The sequence below is a fragment of the Protopterus annectens genome, chromosome 10.part0, assembly GCF_019279795.1.
Source record: "Protopterus annectens isolate FY-2018-M chromosome 10.part0, PAN1.0, whole genome shotgun sequence".
NCBI lineage: Eukaryota > Metazoa > Chordata > Ceratodontiformes > Protopteridae > Protopterus > Protopterus annectens.
In genome coordinates, this window is record NC_056744.1 from 1,592,095,140 (window position 1) to 1,592,116,235 (window position 21,096).

Here is a 21,096-nt window from a genome sequence, read left to right on the forward strand (position 1 = left end):
AAAATGTCAGACATTCTGGCAAATCATGAAAGATTACAATCAGTAATTAAACAATAACAGCACTGAAGAACTACACTTCTTATTCTTCCATTTGGAAAGCCTATTCGTTTATTAACTTCTGAAGTAAATAAAATTAATATTTGAAAAGTGTCTCTGACTTCTGTGGGCCTTAGTTTTTAGCTTTGTACATGATTATTGAACTAAGACGTTGAGGGCTATTTGCACTGCATTTAGCACCTCATACCTCTCAACTTCAGAAATCTGGACAAAGCCTGACAAAATAGGCTGACAAAGCCCCAAAAAATAGGGACAGATTTTAAATATTGTTCTTATAAACTTCTAAAGTTGCTAGAATAACAGGATTTGTATTAACATGCATTTTCTGAAGGATTTGAAGTCTGAAAGTCAAATGTATGTCATTATTTAGTGACTTCAATTCTCAGATCATCTCAGTGATTTGCCAGAAAATCACAAATTTTATGAGGTGCAGACCAAAAATATGAGACAAAAAATTAGATATCCGGGGAAAATCTGGACAGATGAGAGGTACCTCTCAACTGTCCCTGATGTCCCTGATTTTGACTCAGATTTTAGCTCTGTCCCTCTTAATGCCTCAACACCAGTCCCTTTTGGACAAAGGTGGTGAATTATACTTAACAAATAATGACAATAATTAAGACCTGAATACTTATTTTACTTCAGGAATATATATTAATTCACAATCTCTAATTTTGTTAATGTCTCAAGTTAATACAACTAATATTTTAAAAGTGTTCCTGATTTTTTTTTTCTGGATTTGTCCCTGATTGCTTGAGAGCTGTCTTATTTTTGAAATGTTATGTTAACTCTAGTCATATTCTAACAACTTTGTAATCCATACTATTATTTTTTTTTAATGGGGATGGGGTCCGTTGCAACTGTGACCTTAGCCTCTTGACTGGTTTTTTTTTCACCCTTACTTTTGAACAAATAGGTTTACTATGGCGGGGTTGGTCCTTCCCACAAAGGACTACGTTTCCCACAAAGCATAGCGTCTTTCATGGTGGTTGTGGGGATGCTAAATAACATTCCCTAAAAGTACTGTATGGGGTTTCTTTATTTGTTGTATGTACGTCTCACCAGAAAAAAACTACATTTCCCAAAGAACCCTTATAATTTGGCAGTGTTGCTGTCAAGGTGGAGCTGGAATCCGGTCCATGGAGGCGGAGAAAGAGGAGGTTAATGTCAGTTTGAAACTGGTCGAAGAGGTAACAGCGGAGGTGGCAGTGAGGGACCGCAATATGTCTGGCAAGATAACAAAGTCCCGTTCAGCCGCTAACGCGGAGGCGATATCTGGCATGGTGTCAGTGAATGAACGCATTTTAAGGGAATGCCATAACTTGTATACAGACAGCGAAAACGGTACTAGTACCGACTTGAGATTTAATGTATTAAGTTCCCTTCTTATGGTTGTTCGTGATGCAGATGTTATATAGCGCGTTAATAATAAAAAAAGTAATAGCTGTCATCTGTAAAAGAAGGAAGATGGATATTGATAATTTCACTCAAGCCACCGGTGATAGAGACCATGTGGTTCTGGTGGCCCCAGTTGGGGAATAAGTGATATTGACGTTTTGATAAAAGACAGAACACGTTGGCATGTTTTTATATGAAGAGCTAACTTTTGTGTGCGTGTCTTTTTGTTGATATGGGAACGGTGAACATTTAAAGCGTTTAACAGGAATTTAGCTTTTAGAAATTGAGAGGAGAGCTTCCTATACAGGTGGTGATGTGCATGTGTGTATCCTGGAAAGATTAGTGAGGAGTGACGCAAATTATGGCATTATGTGGCAGTTCCACAAGCAGGTTGTTTCTGCCGGCTGTAGGTTAGTGGATTAAAATGTAATTGCTTTAGTAGTGTCTTTTTCTATTAAAAAAGTATCGTGATACAATTGTATGATATTTCATTCTTGTAGTAGTTAAAATAAAAAAAGGGCTTCAATTTGATCTTTTGAACTTGACTATATTGAAATGTTTTCCGTTTGCTACACAAGTTTCTGTCATACAGAGCTGATTGTAGCAGTCTTGTGGACTGAATGGATTGTAGTTGGATGTATGTTTGTTTAAAAATGATATCGTCCTTTATTAAATTATCCACATTTGTCTTGCATTGCCTTTGCAACATTTTGAACTACCTGCTATTTTAATAGTCTTTCACTTCATTTAAAACCAAAAGCAAGTTAAGCTGCTGACCAGTAAATTAGAATGCATTAAAATGAACACTTGTGTATGAAAGTGATTTTGTTTATGAAAGTAATTGATGACTACTTTCTGTGCATTTTTGCATAACCAGTTTTCCTGGCTGTATCCCCCATGTATATTTTTCATGTTAAAAATATTCCTTGTGTAGAACAAACCTTTGGCACGTGATGGGTGAATATTGTAATTTTGACTCTCTCTCTCTCTATCCATGACTGCTTTCGACCCTTAGAAGGTTGTTCACTTATTTTGCATTTTTATACTGCGTAAGTGAGATGATGTATGGTCAAACTGATTGCCCTGATTAGGATTTTGGTGACAGCAAATGTCAGGTAATGGTCCCCAGTTTATTGCACAGGATACATGCGTGTTTGCAGGTCGGCTGTGAAATTTGATCTCTCCAGCATGTTGCATGGCTTCCTCTTGTGGGCTTTGTATGGCATATGTATTGCATGTAGCACATGTTAGGAGTATCCCTGTATCTGCCTATACAACCTCATCTGGCATTCTCTCCCAGAGTAGCAGTGGCTGTGCCCCCTACATCTGACTGAATTTCCAAGCTTCTTGCTGTCAGAGAGTGAGAACAGCTACCTCCTTCCAGTGGCTTTATGAGATTTTACTCTCATGTAAACAAGACATCAAGATACTTAAACTATTTCACTGGAATATTCGGTGAGTTTGGCCTAATGGTTATGGTCTTTACCTTATGTACGTGAAGTAGGGGGTTTGATTCTGACCTAGGGTTATTGGCTAGACTAAATTGCCTTTAAGGGGTAGTTAGCGTAGTATTCCCCTATGAAGTAACTACTTTCCCTCTTCTCCAAAGGCCATTTTTAACCATGGCTCGTATCTGATGGCATACTTATTTGCAGTACTAGCAGCATTATTATCTTTGATGCTTTGAGATAGAAGGCTGTTCTCCCACAAGGTAATTTAGATTAATTTGACAGTGCATTGCAGCACCGGGACGTGGTAGGGAGGTGCTGCATTCATTTTGATTGAGAATGTTAACTGATGTCATATATGCTTGTTGGTGATAGCTCAGCTAGATGTAAAAAGGTTATTTTGCACTTATTAAAATGAGTAGGAGATTTCCCTGTTGTCCTGGCGTAATTTCTGCTAGTGATTGTGAATACATTTTTGGGTGTCCCCCAAAAAAAGAGACCACTGGCCCAGTAGGACTAACCTGGTAAGCAAATGAAATGAATGAATAAATATTTATTTGAAAACTGCAAATAATGAAATACATCGGGTGACATATCAAGTATACATTATGCAGTGCTCCGACTTGCATGCATAGTTCCAAAGTCAAAAATCATGAAACTCCTGGATACATTTGCAGCCAGTTAGGGATTTATAGTAAGTTGTCCCAGTTAGGGATTAATAGTAAGTTGTCATATTGTTGTTTGAAGTTTTTTTGATCAGTAGTATTCCTGTAGGAAGATGGGAGGGCCATTTGCTGTTTGGGGTTCCAAGCTGGAAAAGGAAAATTGTAACGTTTTAAAAGGGGGGAGCAAGACAACTGAATTTTTTTGTTATGGTTTAATTTTGACGTGAATTCAGAGTCTGAATGTGAACAGAAGCAAGCCCTATTACAAGTATGGGAAGGCAACATTTTTTTCTAGTGGCAGAGCAAGCTGTCAAAGTAAGGAGAGTACTTTGACTATTAATAACTGCATACATTATTTTTTTTTTTCAGTTTTACATTTTCTTATTTTTTTAGGTATTTATTTTGGTTATTTTGATTGGTTTAAGGATGTTGTGTGACTGTATTTGAAAGGCTTATTGAGTGGTTTTGTATATGTCTTTTATCTGAAGAAGTCTCAACACTAATTAGGAATGAAGTGCCAGTCTTGATTTTGACACAACCCCTCTGGTGGTTTTTTTTTTTTTTTTTTTTTTTTTCTGGTGTGGATGTATTGGAGTGAAGCAAAAACAAAGTTATTGCTTTACAAATTAACTTGTTTTTCAGATAACTCACTAAGATGGAGTCCAGAGATAAAAGGCTGAAAAGGACTGGGCCTGTATGACATGCTTTCTGACCTTTGTCCATAACTCCAGCTTATTAGATATAATAGTCAAAAGTAAAGTTATCTGAAGGATTATCAGAGAGCCACTTTAAGGGGTATCACTGAAAGCCAGATTGCTTCTCTTTGCTTATGTAAGCCATTCTCCACAGTTAGGCGCATGTTTAAGATGTAGAAAGAGTTTTTTGAGAAGAACAAGAGTCATTGCTGCTTTGAATATTGCCTGTGACTCGGAAATGAACAGGACGTTTGCTGTATCCTCTCCTATATCTATAGATAGCAGATCTTCTTTGCTGAAGTCCAGGGTTTGTGTGTAGACCACCTTTTATTTATATATCTATTCTCTTTGTCTTCTGTGACCATCACGTCACCCTTCCCGTCTTGCCAAAAAAAAATTGCTACTTCAGGAGGCAAGCTGTGATCTATCCAGTGCAAGGGTAGGATGTGATTTAAGACCCCAGTCCCTTTGCTAATGCCTGTAACCACACTAGGTTTCATTGTGTGATAGGCATCAGCAAGGGCATGTCATTTCCTTCTATGGATGATGTTACCCATGAAGGTTGCCCTGCCCATCTTTAATGAAGCTTGTGCTCCCCCTGGGTCTGTGGTCTCCACAGGGGATTCTGTAGCAGTATTGATTGGCTGGCCACCCCCCCCCCCCATAGAGTCAACAACAAAGTTTCGTTAACCCCCTCCCCATTGCAGTGCATAGTAGAGAGTATGCACCAGTAAGGTGGAAATTGTCTCCACTTTAGGGGTTGCTTTGGTTAAGAGCATTAAACAGTGGTATAGTTTTAGCTTGCATTTTGTAGGGTTAACACAGTTAAGACTTCAGTAATATAGGTAGCCTCCATTTTGTATGAAGAGCTGTGGGTAACTGGTGTTAGATTCAGGTTGTTGTACAAATACTATATAAACAGTTAACAGTATTCTGTCTGAAGAAGGAAAGTATGAATGTTATTGATTACCTGACTTGGAACATGGCTGTCTTCCAGAGATGCATTTTGTCAGGCAGCCATGACATTACCTTTGATCTTCAAATGCTGCTCATTTACTTGTCAAAGGGTGTAGAAGAAGTAACTGGTTTGAAGACCATCTTTATCCATGATCACATCCAGAAGACACTTGTATGCAAAGAAAACAAATTTGTTTGAGAGAAGGTAAAACCATCTTCAGTTTTTAACAGAATTATAGGTATTGTATTGCAGTTAATGCTGGAAAAATGTAAATTTGGTCCTAACATTAACTTAGAGATAAGTACTGGATTCATGTCAAGGTTGGCAGATCCAGCTTCTGTTGTGCTTCTGCTTTCGGCTGCTCCTGTTAGGGGTCGCCACAGCGGATCAATGCTTTCATTTCTTCCTGTCCTCTGCATCTTGCTCTGTCACACCAACCACCTGCATGTCCTTTCTCACCACATCCGTAAACCTTATCTTAGGCCTTCCTCTTTTCCTGTTACCTGGCAGCTTCATCCTTAGCATCTTTTTTCCAATATACTCTGGCATCCTTCCTCAGCACATGTCCAAACCAATGTAATCTTGCCTCTCTGGCTTTGTCTCCAAACCTTCCAACCTGGGCTGACCCTCTAATATACTTATTCCTAATCCTGTCCATCCTCGTCACACCCAGTGCAGATCTTAACATCTTCAACAAAAAATTATCAGCTTATCCAAAACATTAGGATGAAAATTAAGAGAATTGTTGATTAACTCCCTATGTGTATATCCACAGATTTACTTTTAAAATGGTTCTGCTTCATCATGCAAAAGACTTGTTAATTCCATGGAAATATTTCTTCCTCCTGTCTTCAACACAGGCTTGTCTGAGGGGGGACAGATATCTGAGATGAGCTGCAATTGCCAAGTCCCTTGTTTTACAAAAAAACCTCCTGTCATGAGGGCATAACTGCAAATTATTTTTCTGTTTGAACAGACAGCCCTGTGTTTATACCCAATGCCCAAACGGGTCTATATTAGATCACCGAACGCTTAAAAAAGCGAACGGTGATTAATCAACCCTATGTAAGCGAAAGCTTACAATGTCGAAGTATATGGAAAAAAAATCGCTGTTCCAACAAAAAAAATAAATGAATAAAAAAAAATTTCAAACATTATATTAAGTGGGTGGCTTCACCCCCCTACTTAAGTGTCGAAAATGGCAAAGTACCGAAGCGGCCAAGCACATTTTTTCCCAGGGAAAGAATTCGCTTAACAGCTGCTTTGATATTTTGCATTTTCAGCCTTTTAAGTTTGACCAAGACTCATTCGAAAGAATGCGTCTTCGGTCTTCTAATATAAACCCTGCCCAAACATGTCCTTTATTAGAGTAACTGTTGCTTGCTAGAAATGTATGTTCAGTTACTAAAATAAGCAATTCCGCTACCTCTTCAGCTGTCATCCAGTCACTAACCTGTATCTGCATGGTACTGGAGAAAGTGATACGTGATACATAGCCGAGAGAGAGATTTTCTTTTATTATAAAAAAGGTGTACTAATGTACATCACATATTCTCAAATGTTGTGTCAAAAGCACTAATGATCTCTTAATAGGTGCCCCTTTGAGGATTTGAATTCCCTTTGACTTAGCTTTTGGTTATTGCTTCACACAGCTGTCAAAATTTGGAATTAGTGGAAGGCCCATTTTATCAATTTTACAAATTACCACAAGGGGGGATCCACCTTGGATCCCGGAAACTACCGTCCCATCAGTCTGACAAGCCTTATCTGCAAGGCCATGGAGCGTATTATCATGGAATTTATAAACAAAGACATTGGCAACCTTCAAACACTGGATCCCACCCAGTTTGGGTTTGTGAAGGGCCGATCTTGTCTCCTGAACCTGATTGACTTCTTTGAATCAGTCTCCAGAGCCATGGACAAGGGTAAGGTGGTCCACACAGCCTATCTAGACCTTGCCAAGGCCTTTGATACCATCCCCCACTCTGGAATCATAGATAAACTTACTAAGTTGGGCATTAATCCCTATGTCACCCAATGGGTTGCTAAATGGCTTACTGATAGAACCCACACTGTAAAAGTAGCCGACTCCAAATCCAAATCCAGCTCCAGACAAGTGACAAGTGGAGTACCTCAGGGTTCAGTCCTGGGGCCGCTCTTGTTTGGCATCTACTTCTCTGAAGTACAGGTCAACACTAAGGGACTCTGGCTAACAAAGTTCACAGATGACTGCAAACTGGGAGCCATTATTGAATCCCCAAATGATGTGGATACTCTACAAAAGGGCCTTACAGAAACAGATGCTTGGTGCCAGAGCCATGGGCTCAAGCTCAATGCCAAGAAATGTATTGTTATCCCCTTTGGGAAAAAACATGTATCCATGAATTACCATATAGGTGGCAGTACACTAAACACAGAAAGTGTGATAAGAGACTTAGGGACACAGGTGGACAGTGGTCTCACCTTCGATAACCACATCGCCACAACAGTCAGGAAATCCTTCTATGTGGCACACCTCATCATGAAGCGCTTTTCATCCAGAAAAAAGGAGGTCATTGTCCCACTGTACTCATCCCTCATTAGACCCATTATAGAATACAACGCCCCATTTGGTATGTACCTCTCAAGACATCTGCAACAACTGGAAAGGCCTCAGAAATACCTCACTAAAAGAATCACAGGCCTAAAGCAGATGCCCTACGCTGACCGCCTTAAAAAAACTCCAGCTATACTCTGTTGCATATCGTCTACTCAGAGGCGATCTCTGCTTAACATACAAGGCCATGTCAAACCCAGAGCTGTTGGACATGCTACACTTAAAGAAATCCCAATCCCTCAGAGCTACACGCTCCAGGGATCTAAACCTTGTCATCACAATAAACAAAACATGCTGGAGGGATAGGTTCCTGACCCAGAGACTCCCCAGACTCTGGAATAGATTGCCCATACATGTCAAGCAGAGTGCCTCTTTGGACCTCTTCAAGAGGAACCTTGACGATTGGATGGGAGAGAGGAAATTCACCCCAGGGATCACGTCAGTCGCCCTGCTAGACAGGGGTCCAGGAAAGTAAATAATGTGGGAAGAAATAGCCAGGGAATTGTTATGGCTAGGCTTGTATAGGCCCTAGGGCTGATAGCCTAGTACCAACCTATGAACCATGAATACAAAGCAGTCTCTGTAAAGTAAGAGTTTACTGTTTGTGAGCTGTGCTTAACTAGACTTCTGCAGCCATAAAGCGTTCAGTATTAAAGCCCCATTCTTTTGTCTTATTTATAAGTAACCTGGCTTTAGGCAGTTTTAAAAATTATAAGTCACTCTGTGTACCAGTAAAGTTGTCTTGTGGCTTGGCCGTCCTCAAAGGTTGAATGAAATGAACAAAAGGATGACTTACAGTATGTGATTGGGTTCTGTTGTTTTTATGGAAAGCATTGCAGGTTAGTGCTGCACAGATCAACACTGTGTTTTTCAAGACCCAACAGAGATTAGTTAGCCAGTGCCACTTTCCTGAAGCTTACTGATCCAAATGACTGCCCAGACAGAGAATGTGTGTGTGTGTGTGTGTCTGTATGTTGGTGTGCGTTACATAATAAATAATTGCTGGTGAGTTTGATCATAAAACATCGAACAAAGTCGGCACCGATTGCCATAATTGCAACTAAAATCAGGAAAAGAAGTAAGTGCAAATGTAAACCAATAGGTTACATTTGCACTTACAAAAATAAACACAGATTTTATCTGGGGGGGCTTTGCCTCCACACTCCTGGAGATTAAATATACTAAAAGCCCAAGATTTGTGCAGCTGTTGATATAATGTACTTTGACCATTACATAATTCAGCAAACTGTATCATGGAAGCAAAACACTAGAGTTTCGGCATGAGATAAAATGCCGCATTAACTTGTATAACACTTTATGGGCTATGTTTAGGGTTTTGATGCAGAATACTTCCTCTAGCACCATCCTTATAATAGAGATTGTATCTCAGTAGGTACGGAATTGGAAAACTGTGCCATCTCACCCTGTTGCTTGTTTCACACGAGCTTAAGTAGTACACAGTCTTACATACATGTGCACTCTTAGTGATGTGTACTTGGATTTGTGCATGCTTGCGCGCACACACACACACACACTCTGACACAGTTACACAAAAGACACTTTCATAAACATACTCTTGCATAAAGAGACCTCACACTGTAGATTTGTGCATGCACCCCATATGGAAACACAGCTTGACATTCATTCTCTCTTTCTGTCTCTCTAATAGGCAGTCTCTACATGTGTATACACACACATAGTAACAATTTGTGTTTTACGTTTTTTTAGTTGTTAAAAATAAGCATTGGTTTGTAATTGTTTTAAATAATAGAAGCAGTGGGTATTGTTTTCAGGTCCGGAATATGTAAATATCCAAATCAGCTCGATATGAGATATATAAACTTTCTTATTGTTCAGTTAGTAAAGAATGGTGGGTGGAAGCACCCCCACCCCCCACCCAAAATAATGTGCATTCAGATGTTCTTTCATCTTAAAAAAAAAACATTTGCTCCAATTCTGAGTTAGAAAAGAAATGGCAACAGAATGTACCCCTGTCTCCCACACTTCACATTTTCATGCTATGAGTAGGTGCTGTCATTTTTCACCAGATCCGTCTTGCATATAAAGTCACTCCTTTTAAACTAAGTGACCAATGCAGTTTTATTTCTCTAATGATCTTTATCTGATGGGTTTCTAAGAAGGTAATAGAGAAGAGAGTTGCTGTTATATTTGACAATAAAACTTTTGGTCTTCTTTTTAGCTTTTGCAGTTGCAACATGTGGCTTGTGAGTAGGTTACAGAACTGGATTCATTTTTCTGTAACTGGCCTGATAGAGGTTTACAGGGAGATGGTTACCGCTATGCCATGGCTTTCTGTTCCACAAAGGATCATGTGGGCAGATTCATATGCTTTGCAGATGGAAAAGTAATTGCATTTTTCATCTGTAATATTAGGTGCTGTAGGGCAGTGTGTGCTCCAAAGATTGCAGTTATCTGCATATTTGGTCTTCCAGACACTGGAATCAGTGGTGATATTTGAGAGAGATGCCATTAAAGAGTGGCCCCAGGACAAGACTTTGAAGACCTCCATTGTGATGGGGATGGTAAGAATGGGAACCAAATTCGTAAAGTTTTTTCCAGTTGTGGACCCAAATTCTTTTGGGTTCGTTTCCTGTATACCCAAAGTTTATGTATGATTCTTTTATGTGGTATTATGATGATTGCTTTATAAATATTTATTTATTGGCATTTGTTTCCCGGAAAGGCCATTGGGCTAGGAAGAACCCATTTTCAGTGGAGGCCCGGGGAGAAAAGCTCCACCAAAAACAATTTGATATTACCAGAAAACCAGACATTACCATCATTAGCACATAAAATTTCATCTAGTATGGTGGCCACTAACTCCAACTTTGCTATAAGGTTAAGTTTACAATATCTGCCTGTGGCAAAACCATACCGGGTTAGGTCAGAGAGCTCCTGACTGAATAAGCTACAAGATGATTTCTATCTCTCATTTTGCACAGTATGTTTGTCAGGCTAATAGGTATGTAACTGGGGTCTGTGATGTGGTGGGCATCCCTTGTGATTTGTGATTTGTGACTACAGTAGCCCACTTCCATATATCATGTACTTGGCCACTTATGAATGTATTAAAATGTTAATTGGGTATGCTGGGCTTTTTTAATTGCACAAATTAGATTTCAGGTTTCGGTAGGATTGGTATTTGGGTATATGACCACTTCATATGAAATTTCAAGTAGGACTATGTTTTGCAGGGAGTAGAATAAATAGGGTTCCCTCTGGGTTTTGATTTTTATTTTCCCCTAAACATCAACAACAGTGTGAACAGTCTCAAATATGGTATCACTTTTGATTAGAAGGACAATAAAAGGAGGGTGGGGATAAGTGTAAATAAAACCATTTTTATTAGTATTTGTATAAAACTTATCACAAAGACTTTTAAAGTATAAAGTAATGGAAATTCAGAAGCCATATAGCCGATATATTTGATGTCCTTAATGGGTCATTTCCATATATCCCATGGGCCTATATTACAGGAGGTTTAAGGTATTGTACAGTGAAAACCCTACCTTGGATAGGTTTTTCTTGTTTTCTACTAATTGGTTTGTCTGTGCTATCTTTTTACGTTTTGGTTTTGATAACAGCATGCACAGTTCCAAAGTTAAAAATCATGAAAATCCTGGATGTACTCTGCTGCATACCTAGTAGTCTTAGCTGCAGGGATGCAGGACGCTCTGACTCTGTCCTTGTGTGTTGGTGAATGCAGAGTCCGTATCTTCAAATCATAGTCCTCAGCTGTAAAGCTGCTTCTATGTTGCCGTGCTTTGGTTTAAAGGATGGATTTAACAGCTGAATTAACTTGTTTCCTGTGTGTGTGTGTGTGTGTGTGTGTGTGTATGTGTGTGATACTATGATGCATAGTACATTTGCAGTAGGATGAACAGGTCGATGTAACTTGACAGTACATACTGTTATCTACCTTCTACATTTCCCTTTCAGCTTGGATTTTGCCCTACATATGGTTACCTTTTTGTAATTCTGCTTGCCTTGGCAATAACTATCTACAAAGGGTTGGGAGGTTGGCATAATGGTTGAGGTGTTCACCTTACAAACACAAGGTGCAAGGTTTGATTTTCACACTGGGTAATTGGCTAGGCTTAAAATGGCCCAGAAGGGCAGTTAGCCTAGTACTAACCTACGAAGAGTAGATATTCACCTTTGCAGGCTTGCACTGTCAGCAGATTATGCATATTACCTTAGTTTGGTACATAAAACTCCTACTCTGTTTTAGGGGGGGTTAGACTGTCTCCCCCCCCCCCATTTTTTGCTGTGGCACTGTTCTGATATCAGTAAGCACAACAATCTAGATGATGTAACGAAGTTGCATCAAGAATATTAGAATGATCCAAATAGCACCAATTATTGCTTATGTAGAGTTTTGCGCTAGTAGGGCCAGGACGGATACTTTTCCTTAGTTAGAGCTTGCATGATGGGTACAAGTAAGACAAATGCACTTTTGGGTAAAATTCCAGTGTTTTATAATCCATCACATTTCCATAAGTGGACTGTTGTTGTCAACAGAAATGCAGAGCTATAAATTAACTAAGTGGTCCACATAAATGCAGAACCATAAGTGAACCAAATTGTCCACTTTAAAATGCAGATATGTTGCTCTGAAGAGTTTTATATTTGAGTCACAGTTTATTTTTATAAAAACTTTATACCACATGGTGCTGTGTTCTGAATTTGTAGATTCTGCTTATACAGGTTCAGTACACACCTGCACAACATTGTAATCAAGTTTGAGATCTGTGTCTTTGCATTTGGTGGAGTCTTGTTGGAAAGGGGTGCTGGACTAACCATTTATTTGCCTGGTACCTTCAAAAACTGAAGTGAAAGTAGGTGCGAGTGACTTAGAAAGTATTAGTGAAGTCCATTAGTAATATACAGGTGAGTATGATAAGGGATTCTTTAGAGAAAATGGATGAAGAAAGTGCTTTTTTGGTTATCTTATGAAAGATGCGAAAGTGCTTTTTTGGTTTTTGTATCAGAAGTGTATCTTGTCTTTTCCCCTAGGTAGCTGCCTTTTCCCACTTTACTTGTATTCTGTAGGTATGCCATAGCTTAGTAAAATGAGTATAGCTCCATATTACAAGTTTTTGATGACTGGTGCCGTCCTGCCTCCTAACTTATTGTGAATGTCAACTACGATATATATCAGAATTTAGGAAGCCATACTTGCAGCATTACATTGGATAACTGTATAGCAGGTCAAAAGGGGTAGATCCCAAATCTGGGCATATTCCCTTTGGGGCAAAGTAAGTTTGCTCACAATGTTTGGACGTAGTTTGGATCTATTTGATGTAAGCAGACTGTGAGGGGGACAATGGCCAGTCTTAACAAGTAGGGAATGCATCCAAATGCAGACATTTCAGCTTTCAGCCTTGGCACGGTGACTGGAAGAATGTGTGTGGGGAAGCCTTTCCTACATGTGATCCAAATTGGGGTGGTTCAGGTGCTTTGAATTTTTGAGTGTTTGCCAGGAATGTTTTTCCCATGTGAAGTAGTGCGATTGCTTTCTCAACAAAACGCACCATTATTTATTTATTTATTTTGGTGTGTGGGGGGCGGTGCCTGTATCTTCCCCAGTTGCTGTATGGTTAAGGGGGGATAACTGCATCATCACTCATGTTTATAGATAAAGGTCAGACAAGGCATTATTTTCATTTTCAGTGCTCAGCAGTACTGATGGCTTGTAGCTGTATTCCTATTGCAGTGATCATTCAACCTAGATGTGCTTTATTTGTGACTTCATCACTGATGCATTTTTTTGTACTACGGCAGTAAACTTCCTTGTAGTTTTGAGCCACCACTCTGTATAGCCTGTGCTGTAGTTTTGAGTTTCTTTACAGCATGCAGATACGTTATCCCATGCAAAACTAGTTTTTAGTAACAGCAACACTTGATTTAGCTGTGTTTTACTAAAAGATTTGCTGTGTTGCTCTCTCTCAGTAGTTTCATGTATAACTGCTTTTGGCTACTTTTATACAGCAGCTTACTTCTTTTCAGTTTTCAGTACCAATTAGTTAATGCTGAAGAGTTTTTTGGCATCATCACTGCATCCCTTCCATGTTTTTTCTATGCCTTTATGTACAGTGGGTATAAAAAGTGTACACGCCCCTGTTAAAATGCTAGGTTTTTGTGATGTAAAGAAATGAGACTGCAATAAATCATTTCAAAACTTTTCCCACTTTTTAATGTGACCTATAATCTGTACATTTCAATTGAAAAGCAAACAAATCTGTTAGGGGAAAAAATATAAAAAAACCCTGTCTTTTCATCCATTTTGGTGGGACATCCAGTTCTTTGCAACGTCACTGTTGTCCCATATTTTCTCCACTTTTTGATGACTGTCTTCACTGTGTTCCATGGTATATCCAATGTTGTGGGAATTTTTTTGTACCCTCCTCCTGACTGATGCCTTTCAACAATGAGATCCCTTTGATGCTTTGTAAGCTCTCTGTGAACCATGGCTTTTGCTGTAACAGGCAACTGAGTAAATGCCAGGAAAATCCTACTAGGACAGCTGAACTTTATTTGGGGTTAATCAGAGTTTCTTTAATTGATGGCAGGTGTGTACCTAAGAAGACTGAATGCTGTAATTAAATCAAAAGGTGCTTCAACAAAGTATTAGTTTAAGGGTGTGCACACTTATGCAACCAGCTTATTGTATGTTTTTTATTTTTTATATTTTTTCCCCTAACAGATGTTTGTTTTTCAATTGAATTGTACAGATTAGAAGTCACATTAAAGGTGGGAAAAGTTTTGAAATTATTTATTGTAGTCTCATTTTTATATCACAAAAAACTGGCATTTAAACGGGTGTGTACACTTTTTTATATACACTATATCGCTTTGGAGACTCACTAACTTAGGGTGTATCTACTACCAACATGAGTCGAAGACAGGAATTGTTTTCCTAGGTTTGGGTTACTAGGTACAGCCATTGTTAACAGAACTGTGTTAGAATAGAATGGAATACATTGGCCCATTGCATATTTCACGTGTAGCTTTTCTTTCCTGTGTAGGACTGATAAGGATCGCTGATAAACTAAACTTGGCCTTATTGCCTCCTCGTAAGAAGATTATAGTCATGCTGATGGGAAACCACTCTGCAGGGAAGAGCACTTTCATTAACTGGTGAGTGGGGTCCTGCCCCATTAGTCGCCTTTCTTTGAACAGACAGCAAAGCATAAAAGGGAGAGTGGGTGCCATTAGTTGTGAATCTTTTGATTTATGAATTGGTAGTTGAATCTGCAGTTGTGACTTGGCCTTAGATGCCGTTATTTAGAATGCATTTTTTTTTAATGCAGTGAATATTCAAAAGATGTGTTCTAGATTGAAAGAAGGTGAAGTTATGTTCTGTCCTCTGAATCCTTTCAGTGCTGGTAATGAATGTGAGGTTATCACAGTGATAATTTGGGAAAAATGTTCCATATTACAAAATCTAGAACGTCTCGCGTAACCATCTTGTTGTTTTCTTTTTGCTTTTAAAAATCGAATGTGTGATTTAAATGTTTGTTTCTTCCTCAGGTAAGGCAAAGGTCTGATAACTGCTGGAGTTATGCATCCAGCTTTACATGGCCACATCTGTGGCGCACAGTGATGGAAGCCTGACTACAGCTACAGTCTCCCTTTGTTCACTTAGTCAACCTATGTGTTGATGTAGCTAGGGACAGTATTAAGTCTGTTCACCCTTCGGGGGGGGGGGGGCGGCAAGACATCTTTGGCCTTCTGAGATTTTGTCACTTTCAGAAGTGTGTGAGGTAGTGTAGTGAGGTGGTGAAAGTCGAGGTTGGACATGGTGCCTGCCAAGTGATGCCCTGCACTGTAGCAAGGGTAGATACATGAGTGGAAGAGCACGTTCGGGAGAGAAACAAAACTTGGGTCTCCTGACTCCACCATATAACTGCCGGACCCCAGTCCGTATTTCTCTCCAGTCCCTTCTGATAGGAGTGGCATGTGAAAGAAAATAAATTTCACAGAATAAACACAAAGGAAGTGTAGGAGGGAATATGAAGCAGCTAGGCAAAAGGGTGACAAAGGTAGTAAGAAATGCAAATCATGGGAAAGATGAAGCATAAAGACAGAGAAGCGAGAATTGTTCTTTCATACAAATAAGAGAAGGAAGGAAGCTGCAGAGATTGCTCAAAGTAAGGAAGGGAGTACAATGGGAATGGGTGAAGAGGAAGAAATGCTATTATTTTTCCCTTCCATCTTCACAAAAGCGAAGGAAAGATTACCAGCTTGAGTCTTATCTCAAGGGGAAGTTTATAAATCGGGTAAAGTAGGAAATGAGTTTTAATCCTGTCCTTGCAAATGCTTCACGCAGTCCCACTTGTCTTTGCCTTCTCTGGTCTTAACTCTGTAATCCTTTTGACACCCTGCATTTCTGCTGTCTCCTGCATCATACATTCTGCCACTTCTTTCTCTTTCACTTCCATATTGTTCTATATTCATTCCCATCTCTTAAGAGTGCATCATAACCCCTTCCATTACTTCTCCTGTTCAGTGTTGGAGCTCCACTGCCCTATTATCTTCATATATCAAAATTCCCATGTAGTTTTGTGACACACTGTGCCATTTCCTTTTTTTACTGGATAAAAAGAAGTTATGTACTCACCATAACGTTCTGAGTACTTGTACTTCATTTGTCTTCAACCTGTGGGAATACGGATCCGTATCGGATCCGAGCCGGCAAAAATTACTAGCATCAGCTTCGAGCTCCAGACTCCTCCCCTTACCCATAATGTACCTCCACTGCCTTCTATCCCCAGATCGAGTTTGCAGAACTTATACTTAGAACCCTACCTGATAACATACTTGTGACCTATACTACAGCGCGTAGGATGAACATGCGCCAAGGTCCAGGGGAAGAGGGGAAGGAGGAAGGAACGGTTGAAGACAAATGAAGTACAACTACTCAGACGGAATGTTATAGTGAGTACATAACTTTATCTGAAATAGTTTACTTCATTTGTTTTGCAACCTGTGGGACAGTGTCCCCAGCTACTAAACTCCTGGGAGGCCTTCATGGAAGGATATTCCGGAGCACCATGGAGCCAAAGGATGCTCTCCTTCTAGATATCAAATCCAATTTGTAATGGGAAATAAACGTATGAGATGAGGACCACGTAGCTGCAGAGCAAATGTCATCCAAAGACACCCTAGACCAGAAAACTGCAGACGTAGCCATGGACCTAGTGGAATGAGCTTTAACCTGACGTGGAGGAGACATGCCTTTTTTCTTAAGAAATCCATCTAGCTATAGTGACCTTGGAAATAGGTTTGCCCAAAAAGGGTCTATAGAATGAAACAAACAATTGATCAGATTTACGTAAAATTTTTGTCCATAAATAGAATCGTAACTGTCTGAACATCCAACATGTGTAGTTTGTATTCCATCCTGTTGGGAAAGAACATGGGCAAATTTATAGTCTGATTGATATTGACTGGTGACGCCACCTTAGGAAGAAAAGATGGGTTGGTTCGAACTCTATCTTTATCTTTTTGAAAAATCATGTACGGGAATTTTATGGACAAGACCTGTAGTTCCAAAACCCTTCTAGCAGAGGTAATCGCCACCAGAAAAGCTGTTTTCCACGATAGAAATTTTAGATCTGCAGGTGCGGCAGGCTTGAAAGGTGGCGCGACCAGAGCTTGGAGAACCATAGAAAGGTCCCACGGGGGGACAGGATCTTTGACTGTGGGGCATAGCAAAAAAGTGCCTTTTAATAAAGGCTTTACACAGTCTAGAAGATGCCAGGATGCAGAATTCTCACCCACATGAAAATGAGAAATGGCAGTCAACTGAACTTTGACAGTAGAAGAACTAGCTCCATGCTGGAAAATATCAGCTAGAAAATCAAGAATGGCGGAAATAAGAGCCGTAAAAGGATCTAAACTCCTCTGAGAGGCCCAGAATGAAAAATATTTCATTTGCTGTGATAAACCTTTCTGGTAGAAGACTTATGAGCAGCTACCAAAATAGACTTAACTGAGCAGGAAAGTCCGGGAGTCCAAGCAATCACGGGAACTGAAGCAGCCAAGCCGTGAGCTTCAGGCTGTCCAAACTGAGATGAGGCACCCCCGATGGGTGTGAAATCAGATCCTGACTGGATTCTAGGTAGAGCTAGAAGGTGAGACCAAAGGAAGGGAAGCCATACCTGACGAGGCCAGAATGGGGCAGTGAGGATCATTTTGCTCTCCAGTCGACAAACTTTCTTCAGAAACCTTGGAATGAGAGGAACTGGCGGCGGGTAAGCATACAGAAGACCGGGAGGCCAAGCATGAACTAGAGTGTCTCTGGGGGACTCCCCCGGCGGGGAGTTCAGAGCGAAAAACCTGCTGCACTTCGCATTGGAAGGAGATGCAAAGAGATCACAGCAAGGTTGACCCCACTCGCTGAAGATTTGTTCTGCTACTGATGGATTCAGAGACCACTCATAAGGCATCAGAATGGTCCTACTTAGCCTGTCCACTAGAATGTTGGACCGTCACGGAATGTGCGTTGCGATGAGAAAGCGACCTGTGGAGATCGCCCATTCCCACACTCTCCTGGCCTTGCAACAAAGGGGATAAGATCTGGTCCCTCCCTGTTTGTTGATATACCAGACTGACATGTTGTCTGATTGAATGGCAATCGTCCCCAGAGGAAGAAAGGCATGAAGCATCCGGAATGCTAGCAGGACCACCCTCATCTCAAGGACATTGTTATGCAAGCTGGTAACTAAGGGGGACCACAGACCTTGGACTGTCCTGCCCGAACAATGTCTCCCTCCACCCGAGTTAGGAGGCATCTGTGGTCACTGTGGTTTGGGCCAGGGCTGGAACAAAGGATCATCCCTCCCAAATGTCTGGAGAGGCTCCTCCACCATATGAGGGATGACAGACGCACTTGACTCCGGTGGGATAGGATAGTTTAGTAGTAAATCCAACAGGGACCACTGAACCGCTAGAGTCCATTGAAGAATCCGCATGTGTAGCCGAGCACTTGGAAGGAGAGTTTTGGTCGCTGCCATCAAGCCTAGGGCCCTCAACACTGATTCCGCTGTCAGGAGGTGAGAACTGTAAATCAGGGAGACATGCATCCTGAGGTTTTGAACTCTCCGAGGTTAGGAACACTTTACACTGTAGTGTATCTATCCTGGCACCAATGTAATCTATCACTTGTACAGACTCTCTAATAGAGACTTGACTGTGTTGATGGTGATACCCCAACTCTGGGCAAGTGTCAGAAAGTAATCCCTGGTTTGGGAAAGTAGATGCCTGGTAGGAGCAGTAAGGAGCCAATCGTCCAGGTACTGATAGACCTGAAACCCCCTGAACCTCAGGTGAGCCGCTACAACCGCCATCACTTTGGTAAACACCCTGGGGGCTGTGGTGAGATCAAAGGTTAGGGCTCAAAATTGATAATGATTGGCCACTAGCTGGAAGCGGAGGAACCTCCTGGAGCTTCTGTGCATTTTTATGTGATAGTAAGCATCTTGAGATTTAACGAGCACATCAGGTACGGCATGATGGACTGTAGTGTGAAAATCCGGAACTTTTCTTTGGCAACTGACGGGTTCAGGGTAAAGAGGTCCAGGATGGGCCTTAAGTCCCCTGTTTTCTTTGGCACCAAAAAAAAACCTGGAGTAGAAGTCAGATCTGGACTGATCTGGGGGGACAGTTTTGATGGCTCATTTTCCTAGCAGCTTGGAAATTTCCTGTGCTGCTGCCTTCCTTTGTGTGGGTGGAACATCTGGGAGGTGTTTGGGAGGTATGGGGATAGAATATCCTCTGGATATGATTTGAAGCACCCAGCGGTCCATTGTTATGGATTCCCATGCCGTTGGGTGCAAGGACAATCATCCCCCGACTGCCTCCAGAGTAGAGCAGCCGGGCAACCCCTCAGGGTTGCTGCCCGCGTCTGTCCGACAATGGTTCTCGAGACCCGAAGTTTTGTGGACCCCCTCGGCCTCTGGGCCGGCATCCATTCTGTCCCCCTCTGCCTCTAGGGGAAAAAGAGACCTAAGTGTTCCGGGAATACTGAGACTTCCGGAACCACATCTTCTTTTGCCCTCTCTGGTTCCAGGAAAAGGACCTTTTGAGGGTTAGAGAAGTGGATCCCGACAGCAGACAGTATCTTCCCGTCCTTCTCACTCTGGACTAGTGTCTTCTTGACGGTCTTACCGAAAAGAGTTGAGCCATCATAAGGGGCATTAGCAAAGGATGCCTTAAAGGGTTTGGTGAATTGGTACAACCTGAGCCAGGTGTTGCGTTTCATGGACACGCCGGACCCAGCCGCTCCTTTCGTAGCATGAGAGCGGAGTCACATGGACATATTTGATACTGCTCTGAGTGGCCATTTTCGCGGAGAGCGAAGCCTTGTCTTTCTGCGACAAGACTCCTCCAGCTCCTTCACTAGGTCGCTTTGGAGTCTCGTGACATGGGCCAAGTAGTTCAGCACCCTTATTGAAAAGGTAGCTGACGCATACACCCACTTCCCTAGGCTGTCCATCATCCGTGACTTTCTGTCAGGAGGGTGGACTGAGGAACTTTCCTGAGATAGTTCCTTCTTCGTGGCTGCTGTTACCACCATGGTGTCCAATGGAGAGCCCTTGTTCCAGGAAGACCCGTCAATAAGGGGACTCAGAACCTTGTCAGGGCACTTGAGGATCGGCTCCACGTGATCTGGCTCATTCCACGCCCACGAGGTGATCAAATCCACTAAAGGATCCACAGGAGGAGACACCCAAGGCTTAGACGGGCCTGTGCCAAAAGCCTCCAGAAACGGACTCATCAGAGGAGGGCTTGAGGGCAGACCAACCTCCCCACTGGCGTAGGATCTCCATGATATTTCCATAGGGAGACATCGTCGGGAGGTGATCTTGGGGAGCCTTCCCCATCATCTAAATATGTGTCCTCGGTTAGGGACTCTGGGTGGGGGGAGTCCAATTGCCTCCTCTTGCAAGTCACATCTCCCATGGGGCTCTCCGGGGAGTGCTCGAAAGCCATCTGTTCTTCTGGGGCTCATCGGGCACAGGCTGTCCCTCTGGTAAGACAATGGGGATGTAGACAGAGCCGAGGGGGTCTGGGCGAAGTCCGAGGAGGGCAGTCGGGGGCATCAAACTGATGGAAAGGACCCGTTCTACCACATTGAACGCCGAAGAAGAGCAGACCTTCTGGGAAGCTAATAAGGAGGCCGGTCTCCCTGGATCCGACACGAGAATTGGAGCTGGACCCAAAGTGGATGGTTCCACTCCCTCGGATCTGC

The 21,096-nt window shown here is 41.5% G+C and overlaps 1 protein-coding gene across 1 annotated transcript in view; it reads left to right on the forward strand.

The window, feature by feature from the left end:
* The first annotated feature begins 1,022 nt into the window (after positions 1 to 1,022).
* Positions 1,023 to 21,096, forward strand: part of LOC122813767 — a 311,471-nt gene continuing 291,397 nt past the window's right edge. Inside the window, exons 1-2 of the mRNA XM_044086258.1 lie at positions 1,023 to 1,401; positions 14,867 to 14,978. Coding sequence (XP_043942193.1) covers positions 1,107 to 1,401; positions 14,867 to 14,978 — 407 coding nt within the window. The 5' untranslated portion in view covers positions 1,023 to 1,106. The remainder of the gene's footprint in view (positions 1,402 to 14,866; positions 14,979 to 21,096) is intronic.